Here is a 10072-nt window from a genome sequence, read left to right on the forward strand (position 1 = left end):
GATAGCATTTTCCATCACGAGGCTTCTGGAGGTGTCTTAGATCCTTGCATTGCTGAGAAGGGTTAAGTTTATCAATATCAGTCATCGAACAACATGGCTGTTATTGTGTACAACGTTCTCTTGGTTCTGCTCACTTCACTCAGCATCAGTTCATAGAAGTCTTTCCAGGTTTTTCTGAAGTCAACCTGTTCATCATTTCTTATACCACAATAGTACTCTGTTACATTCATATGCTACAACTTGCTCAGCCATTCCCCAATTGATGGGCATCCTCTCAATTTCCAATTCTTTGCAGCTAAGTGGCGCAGTGGAGAGAGCACCGGCCCTGAAGCCGGGCATAATTTTCTATAAGGCGGTTTCAACCCCAGGAATACCGCGCCTTCCCCGGGATAAGCGCATGACCGCACAGGGGTTGATCCCGGTTTGATGTTTAACACCTTCTCAACTCCCTAAATTACCTCTCCGCTCTGATTGGTCAACTGGAGGGCAGGGCAATTAACGTCTTCCCAAAGCCACAGAACTTTCCACTTGACTTCGTTTTCTGTGGGGAGCTCTGCTTGCTATCGACTCCTGGAATATTATGCTTGACTATTTGTCAGTGCAAGCTTATGTGTCTTCGGTGTTTCAAGCATTTGTTTATGGTAGAGAAAGTAAATAGCTGTTCTGTGTTGTTCAATTGGGTTCAACTCTTCATGACCGCATTTGGGGTTTTCTTGGCAAAGATACTGGAGTGGTTTGCCATTTCCTTCTCCAGCTTATTTTATAGGTAAGGAAACTGAGGAAAATAAGGTGAAGAGACTTGTGAGGCCAGATCTGAATTCAGAAAGATGAGTCTTCCCAACTGCAGACCGGGCAGTCTATCCACTGTGCCACCTAGCTACCCCACCAAATAAAGACAAGGTAATTTGGAGGAGGGGCTAAGGCATCAGGAAATGCTTTGTGGGCTGAATCTCAGAAGAAATTAGAGATTTTAAGGGAGAATTGAGGGGGAGACAGCATTCTGGGAATGAGATGGGAGCTAATGCAATCTTGCCTGAGTCTGGGTGACCCCCGGCAAGTCATTCACCTCCCCGGGACAGAATGAGGGAGACAAAAGAGATAGAGACAAGGAGAGATGAAGACAGAGTGACAGGAGGGCCAGGTTGCCGCCTTCTTCACACTTTCGCTCAGGACTAGCCAGTCCCTGTGTACTTGTGCATATATATGTGTTATGTTTGTATGTCTGTGTGTGCGCATGTGCGCACGCCTGACCGCAAGCACAGCCCCAGCCCCCCCTCCGCGGGTCACGCCGAGGCGCGCATGCGCCCTCGGCACGCGCCCTCACCGCCCGGGGCTCTGCCCGCAGCCCGGGGAGCAGCGGAGACACAAACACTCGCACGTGCGCCCCCGCCCCTCCCCGCGCACGCGCCCCGGGCCTCGGCGGCGCCCTCCCACCCTCCCGGCTTGCTCGGATCCAGTGCCTCCTGCGGCTCCAGCCGGGCCCCGAGACAGACCCGGCCAGAAGAGAAGGCGGCGGCGGCGGCGGCGGCGGCGGCAGCGGCAGCGGCGTCTGCGGGCTCCTGGCGAGCGGCAGCTGTGACAGACAGTGACAGAAGCGGCGGCGGCGGCGGCGGCGGCGGCGGCGCGGGTGAGGAGGCGGCTGCAGAGAGCGGGCGGGGGGTGGGGGGGGGCGATGCCGCCGGCCCGGGCCCCTGTCCCCGGCCCCGGAGGACCACGGGCTCCGGCACAGGCCGGCCTCTGAGGCGCGCGCAGAGCCGGCGGGAGCCGAGCCCTCCGGGCTGTCCCCGGCCCAGCGCTCCTCCATCCCGCCCAGCAGGTGCGGCGGCGCGGCTGACCCGGCAGAGGAGATGGTGACCGCTCCGGAGGGCGGGCCCGGGCAGCCAATGTGACCCCGCCCGGCCCTGGGACCCCCGCCCCCTGCCTCTCCGAGCAGATAGCCCTGGGACCACTACCACCCCGGCTCCAAGGAGACCACCCTGGGACCCCGCCCTCCTCTCCTCCTCCCCCCCCCCCCCGGCTCTGAGCAAACAGCCCTGGGACCACCGCCGCCCCCCAGCAGACACACCTGGGACCCTGCCTCCCGCCTCTGAGCAAACAGCCCTGGTATGCCCCCACCTTTGCAGACAGCGCTGAGACCACCCCCACCCTGAGCCAACAGCCCTGGGATCACGGCCCCTCCCCGAAGGCCCGGGGACATTTACCCCCAGTCACTGGTCAAACAGATCCTCCCAATTCTGCACACAGCCCCTGTAACCTTTGTCCCCCAAACCCTGAACAGACAGACCTGGGATTCCTCTCCGTGGACAACCCCCCAGGACCTTGAACAAATAACCCTGTGACAATCCTCTCCCCCAGACCCTGGCCATTCAGCTCCTGTGTCTGTTCCTCACCGCCAGACCCTGGCCACAGTCCTATAACCCCCACCTCAAGCACACTGGAGAGCTCCTGTGAACCTCCCACAAATCTGTTCTAGCTAGAAAGTGACTGTCAACCCACCAGACCCAGAAGAGATAGTCCCCAGATTCCCTGGCCAAAATTCTAAAACCTCCCTGTGCCTACCTGTTTGTCCCCCTACCCCCTCTCTCACAAGGAAGCATTCCCCCAGGCCAGGCAGCCTCTGTCTTTTCTGTCTTACTCTGCTTAGAGAACTTTCATTCCCCTTATCTAGATAGTACCTGGTAATTGGACCCGAGTGACCTCTCTCACATCAATCCATTTATTCTCTCTCTATATGCCCTGGTGACTAGACTTCAGCAAATATGTTCCTACTGATAATGACCCCCATTCTCTTAATCCTTTCCCCATTAGAACAGTTCCAGTTACTCTTTCCTCTAGGCCTCCCACTGTGATATTCCAACCCCCCCACCAGTGACACTATGCAACACCAGAGTGGCTGCCGAGGCATCTGGCTCCTGCCCCTGTCCCTGTTCCTGTCTAGCCTCGGGGTCGCCAGAACCGGGCGCTCCCTTCTCAGCTGTCCTGCAGCCTGCCTGTGTGCCAGCAACATCCTCAGCTGCACCAAACGAGGGCTGGTGAATGTTCCACAGTCTCTACCCCACTACACAGCACAACTGGATCTTAGCTACAACAACTTGACCCATCTTCGGGCACAATGGACCTCCGTCCGCCTGACCCACCTTCACTACTTGTTCCTCAGCCATAACTACTTATACTTCATCTCCACGGAGGCCTTCTCCCCAGTGCCCAAGCTGCGCTACCTGGACCTCTCCTCCAATCATTTGCGGACCCTGGATGAGTTCCTGTTCAGTGAACTTCGGGAGCTGGAGGTGTTGTTATTGTACAACAACCGAATTATGGAGGTGGACAGAAGCGCCTTTGATGACATGGTCCACCTACAGAAACTCTACCTGAGCCAGAACCAGATTGCTCGATTTCCTGTAGAACTGGTCAAGGATAGGTCCAAGCTGCCCCAACTGACCCTCCTGGATCTGTCTTCGAATAAACTGAAGCTGTTACCCACGTCTGATCTGCAAGACCTGCCAGCCTGGATGAAGAATGGACTGTATCTGCATAACAACTCCCTCACCTGTGACTGCGAGATATACAAGCTCTTCACACACTGGCAGTATCGTCAGCTGAGCTCAGTGATGGACTTTCAGGAGGATTTGTACTGTGTACATTCCAAGAAGACACTCAGTGTCTTCAACATGAGCAGCACCCTGAACTGCAGTGAGTTCAAGGAGTGTGCGTTTGAAGCCCACCTGGATGAAACCTTGACCATTAGCTGTGACACCAGGCAGCAGGGCATGACGAAGGAATGGGTAACACCAAACAATGAAAGAGTACCGAGTGAGGTGGGCAATGGCTCAGTAGTGATGTTGGGGGATGGCAGTCTTCAGTTAAAGCGCATTCGGGTTGAGGACCAGGGATTGTACACCTGTTACGCGGTAGGGGAGGTGTTCAATGAAACGTTGTCTGTGGAGGTGAAGGTCCACAACTTCACCCAGCACGGACCCCATGACACTCTCAATACAGCCTATACCACGCTGGTGGGCTGTATCCTCAGTGTGGTTCTGGTCCTGATCTATCTGTACCTCACCCCGTGCCGCTGCTGGTGCCGTGCTGGGGAGAGGCCTGCAAGCCATCAGGGAGATAGCCTCAGCTCTTCCATGCTGAGCACTACCCCAAACCATGATCCAGTGGCTGGTGGTGGTGGCAAGGACAGTGGCTTTGACCGTCGAGTGGCCTTCCTGGAACCTACAGGCCCCGGGCAGGGCCAAAATGGCAAGCTAAAGCCTGGCAACACCCTCCCTGTCCCTGAGGGGGCCAAAGGCCAGAGGAAAATGTCTGATCCAGAATCAGTCAGCTCAGTCTTCTCTGATACACCCATTGTGGTGTGATTAGGGTGGGGTTGATGGGAAGATCCCTGGGAAAGAGGGAATGGTAACCTCCAAAGGATGTAAGGGGAAAGAAGAGGGCTACCTGAGGGTGTTGGTTTCCCCTGTCCTCAAGGGAAATGTGCACAGATGTAACAACAGGCCAGAAGCCACACCTCCATCCCTGGGTGTAGAAGATTTTCAGATATGGATCTGTAACTCTCAGGCAAATGCTGCACCCCTTATCCAAAATTCTAGCAAGTGCAGCTGCTGATGAAGGAACTTGTCTAAGACAGGTGGGTCTAGTGGGAAGTAGATTCTGTAAGTTTTTACTGTGTCTGCTTTAGCCCCATAAAGAGAGTGGTCATTATCCAAGCATTTGAAAGAAAAATGGAATTTTCCATAATGTCTTCTTCCACCCTGTATGCAGGGATTTGGGGTGGGACTTGAATGGGCGCAGACTTGAGCAGTTGGCCTGATTCTAGTAGTTTCAGCTGCAGGTATATCATCTTTGGTTGATATAGACAGGGGAATTGAAACCTTAAGGAACAGGGTAGGAACCAAAAAAAAAAGACCCCTGAATCAAGAATGACCCCCAAAGCTTTCTGAAACTTGTCCACCTTCCTCTTTCCCAAGAAGAATTAAGTAATTGACTGAATCACAGAAGCAAATAACTAGCATGGTCCTGTGTCAGACTAGGGACCCCTTGTAACCAATCTGAGTTTATAGAGGGTAGCAATGTAGTAAGTGTGACATTGGGGGACTATCCACTGGTACAAAGTGCCGGCTGGTATGAAGTAGGCTATTTGGGTCACAGCTCAGGAGAACACCTTAAAACCTACTCCAAGTGTGGACAGTAGAAATTCTGACTCCCTGGTCTCTTCTCTGCTGTGCATTTGTACTCCAGAGTCTACTGATTTCACCACTTTAGGCAGGGCCTTTGCAGGTGCCTACCACAGGCATGGTGTATGAGATGATTGGGATGGGGGGTGGAGGTTGGGAGTGGGAGGATGTGAAGGAAATGGCCTCTTATAAAGATGAGGCTAAATTAGCCTCCATTGTGTAAAACCTTGTTTGGTCTATCTAGTTTTCTTGCCTTGCTGTCCCTTCAGCAGCCTTTCCAACAAGCTTTGGTGAGAGATGAGCTTTCTGTTTGTACAGTGCGGTGGGGGAAAGAAGCAAAGAGGGTCTAAGATCCTCATGAGTAGGTGGGTGTTTGGGTGAAGGGATTGGTAATCACTGTGAAGCATCCTCGAATCGCAAGGTTTCCTTCTCAGGTTTCAGTGAACTGGCTCTAAAAATTTGGGGCAGTGATCTTCACTCACAGTTGTCACTGCTGCAAGGCTAGAGTAAGGGATTTAACTGTGCACAAGGCTTGAGAGGAACGGTCTGTCCTAGAATGGACAATCTGGGGTGTGTATGTGCTTAAAGCCCTATACTCTCCCCAACTTGCCAGCAATCCTGCTACAGGTCCAATGAGTTGAATAAAACCTAAATGGGAAGCTCATGCTGCTGCCTTTGCCCTTAGCACACCTGAAATCTGAACAATGGTTGAACTTCCTGACTGGCCAGGGGTCTGAGGGTGTATGGTGTATGGCTGGAGACTAGCTTGGGAATAGAGAAGATGGCTGTCCACTCCAGCTCCTCCCTCAGACTCTACCTATGCTAGTCTTTTCAGCAGCATTTAAGTGGACCACAGTCCGTCAAGGTTGTTCTGAACGTCTGAGGTAGAGCTGCATGAAGGTTGGAGATGAAGAAGAGTAGACATATTTTCCTCTACATTTTTCAGTCTGCTGTTTCCCCTGCCAGTGCTGGCCCTGTTTTCTCCCCCAGTTGGTTCTCAGACCAGGGATGCTCTTTCTGCATTTGAACTGCTTTCCGGGCCCCAGTAGGAGGCATTCCTAACTTGGCATCTCCTGGGGGAATCATAGGATCAGAGATTCAGATCTGAAAGGGGCCTTAGAGGTCATCTAGTACAACCTCCATCATTTTACAGTTGGAAGCAAGCCTCAGGAGGCTCAGTGATTCGTACAGGGTCCCCTCATAGAAGGTGAAAGTTGCCTATTACTTGCACAAGGGTCTGCTTCCATCTGCCTGATAAGATTAGGGTAGGGGACTAGTGCTTGAGATGCTGCTCCCATCCATCCTTGGGCTCTTCTGACTGCTCTCCACCTCTTATCAGCAGTTTATACAGTGGAGAGATGCAGCATTTCCCTCGGTTACTTACAGCTTATAGGTATGCATGCACACCAGTATTTTGGCATTGACCTAGACAATGTCTCCTTTGATTTCTTCCAATACCCCCAGAGTTATCCCCACATTCACACAGCTTTAAAAATATAATGTATTCTAGCAGAGGCATCGTGATGGTCCTGCAGTATCCCTTCAGTATAAAACCACTTGGCCTTTCCCCTCGCTGAAGTTTCTGGAGCTTCTCCACTTTTCTGAGAGGCATTGCAGCACAGTGGGTAGAGACCTGAACTTGGAATTTGAATCAGACACTAGCTGTACAGTCTTGGGCTTTACTTAACTTTTCTGTCTTTCCTCATCTGTAAATTGGGGATACCACCTACCTCACAGGGTTGTTGTGAGGATCAAATGAGCTAATATATGTGGAAAGTGCTTTGCAAACCTTAAAGCACTGTATAAGTGTGAGCTAATAGTATTATTCTATGATCACTGCACCCCTGTGATTTTCCTACACTTGCTGGTGTTTTGAGAATGCTTTTGAGAGAAGGGAGAGTTGGAAGCTGTAGCTGAGCCCTCAGCTCCTTGGAAGTTTCACTTTGATCTAAGGTGCCTTTAAGCAGTAGCCATGAGATTCCAAAATGGTATTTCTCCTGGAAGTTTGTTGGCCAAGGCTCAGAGTATGAGGGAGAGACAGAGATGGATGGACAGGAGAGTAGACCTCTACTCTACTGCCTCTTCTTAGCCAAATGCCATGTAAGACTGAGGATCCCTCTCATAAGCTAAGGATAGGAGGAAAGAGTGTAAAAATAGAATTTCCTCTAACTGGTTGTCTTCCAAAGGCCTTAAGGGACATTTCTTTCCTAGAGATAACAACTTGGAATCCATTCTGAGATTTATCGGGGAACCTGGGCAAGTCTAACTTTTTGAGGTTTTTTTTTTTTTTTTTGGCTGAACGCTGAGGTTCTGAGAACCTCAGAAAGATAGTGAAATGAAATGGATGCTGGGAGCATTCCCAGTGACCTAGGCCTCCGGCTAGTTAACTGGCCAGCAAACTAACTCCCTGCAAAGTGAAGAAAGCTCCTATTTGTTTCTCCAAGACTTGCTAAAGACTAGATGTACTTTCTGATTAGCAGGCCCTACCCTGATTCCTGCTGATAGACCCTCAAATGGCTTCCTGCCTAGGGAACTGAGTACTTACCTTTATAGGGGTTTGTTCACTGGTGCCCTATGAAGAGAACCATCAGGGAATTGGTAGAAAGAAGGCTGAAGGGACTGCCTACAAGACAGGAAAAAATCTTGGAAGGTGTCCCTGCAGACTGATTATGACACGGCTGCACAATCTGTGTCCATGTGTAATCTTTTTTTCTTTACTTGTATTTGTGGGGTTCTCAGAAAGGAACTGAGAAAGAAGAGCTACCCCCACCCTGCCCAGGCAGGTAGCTGAAAAGCATATTGAATCTGACTTTGTGTGTGTTCCTGTCCCTCCCCTCCCCCACCAGCCCTTGTCCTCTTGCTGGCAAAGCAAAGGGGGCCTTTGTAGAAGTCCAGGTTCCTTCTCCTCCCACTTGTGTACATCCAGGCTGGCAGACCCCGCAGCCTCCTGACTCCACCATCTGTCTGAGCCTCTGCTCTGAAGAATAGACAGTGATCATTAAACCAGGCATGAGTCTGTTCCGTGTTGGTTTGTGACTGATTTATTTCTGTAGTAGCTATGTCAGCTGTGAGTAGGGCCCACTGTTCCCCAAGGGAATATGAAGTATGGGGGAAAGAGGGGTTGTTGATACTAGGGCAGGATATAGATCTTGGGCATGAATATGGGCTCTAATAAATAACAAATTCTGGCGAGTGAGAATTTAATAACTGAAAAACTTACAGACAGCCGTGTTTTTCCAAGCACTGCAGTTAGCAGACCTGCTTCAGTGGCCTGCATCACTGCTCTGCTCTCTAGTCAGCCTGCAGACAGCCCACACTGCATCTGTCTTCAGGGCTGGCTGTATTCTGATGCAGATCTAGTCTGGGCCCTGAAGTCACTGGCTCAGGCAGCATGCCTGAGTGTGTTATTCATTAGCTATTATGAAAAATGTTTGGATTGCGTTAAATAATGCCAGGTTGTTGGGAATTTAACTCACTTTCGAGAACTTTTACTTTATATTACCTTAGACCTTAGAATTTCCATTGGATAGCCTAGTAATATGTGCTGGGCATTGCCTGGGACAGTTACAGTCCTCACTTTTTTTAGCACTTGTATTCTGCTAGAAACCAGAATAGACTTCCCCAACCTGAACTTAACACATTTTCTGGCTCCTCATAGCCATGTCCTTTTTAAAGGTGAAGGTACCACAATAGGATAGAAGGGAGACAGTATGAGGAATAAGTTAGGAAGTCTGGATAATTTTAGTAATGAATTTAGTAATTAACAGCATCGTTTTTTAGGAGGCCCTTTCAGCCAAAGGCTGACAGGAGGGATGAGGCCGAAGGAGAGTCTGGATCTGTTTGAGCTTAAACAAAGCCCTCCGTCCCTGAGCCTGTTTTGGTGCTCTTCTTTCTGTAGCCCCGAGTGGGGCAGAGCACTGGCTCTTGGTCTTTGCCCATAAACAGTTTCTCAGATCCTGGCTGGCATTGCTCATCCTGTTTATTAGATACAGTGCTGCTTTCTCTTTGGCTTCTGTTCTTATTTAGCACTGCTGGGGATCCATACAACAGCTGCCTCGTCTCAGAATGGAGAAAGATAGGGGAAGAGTCCTAGGAGTCTCCCAGCCAGAAATCTGCTCTCCTCTCTCCCCATCCTGATCTATGAACTACTCCTTTCCTCTTTGCAACTGCAGGCCCTTTATTGCTTATCTTGTTTCCCAGGAAACCAATAGGAGAGCCTCTCTCCTCCCACCCACAATGCAGAAAAGGCTTAGGCTCCAGCAGCAGGACTGGCAGCTTCTCTCTGTTCTGGCCACAGTGAGCTCTTAAGCCTGTGCTGAACTCTCCCTCTCCAGGGTACTGAGAGGAAAGCTAACTCATCTGCCAGAGCCAAGCCTCTTCATCATTCCTCTGTCAGATGAAAAAGGTCAAGTGCTTGAGACACAATGAAGACCCTGCACTCACCCCCACAGCCTTTCAGCCTTGCTTTGGCATGGCTATTGCCTTTGGAACAGAGACCAGTGAAGCCATGGCCTAAAGGGAACTGCCTGTTCAAAAAACAAGCCAGTGTTAAACCTGGAAATTCTAAAAGTGATTCATTCCAATCCAACAAGCATTTATTAAGGGTTTGCTACGTATGAGGCATAGTGCTAGGAATTTGGCAATGAAATGGCTCAAGTCCCTGCCCTAAAGGAGCTTACATCATGCTGAGGAGATGGAACAGGCCCAACATTGACATAGATGGGAAAAGTCCCCACTGCCCAAAATGGATGTGGGGCACCTAGCAGACGTTGAGTCAAGAGTGTTTTATGGCACATCTCCCTCCACCCCACCACTATTCTCCCGAAGGTGTCAATCCAATGACACTCAACCTAATCATGCTCAACTGTGGCCCTCATCACTATTAGCTTTGG

The 10072-nt window shown here is 50.7% G+C and overlaps 1 protein-coding gene across 1 annotated transcript; it reads left to right on the top strand.

Annotated features, from left to right (window-relative positions):
- Positions 1–1321: 1321 nt before the first annotated feature.
- On the top strand, positions 1322–8201 carry AMIGO1 (adhesion molecule with Ig like domain 1). Its single transcript, XM_021000769.2, has 2 exons — positions 1322–2103; positions 2809–8201. The coding sequence occupies exon 2, from the start codon at positions 2877–2879 to the stop codon at positions 4359–4361; it is 1485 nt and encodes a 494-aa protein (XP_020856428.1). The 5' UTR covers positions 1322–2103; positions 2809–2876; the 3' UTR covers positions 4362–8201.
- Positions 8202–10072: the final 1871 nt, after the last annotated feature.

Source organism: Phascolarctos cinereus, unplaced genomic scaffold (genome assembly GCF_003287225.1).
Source record: "Phascolarctos cinereus isolate Bilbo 61053 unplaced genomic scaffold, phaCin_HiC Scaffold_5;HRSCAF=322, whole genome shotgun sequence".
NCBI lineage: Eukaryota > Metazoa > Chordata > Mammalia > Diprotodontia > Phascolarctidae > Phascolarctos > Phascolarctos cinereus.

Excerpts from the sequence above, each read along its gene's own strand:
- AMIGO1 (XM_021000769.2), top strand. The coding sequence starts at position 2,877 with ATGCAACACCAGAGTGGCTGCCGAGGCATCTGGCTCCTGCCCCTGTCC.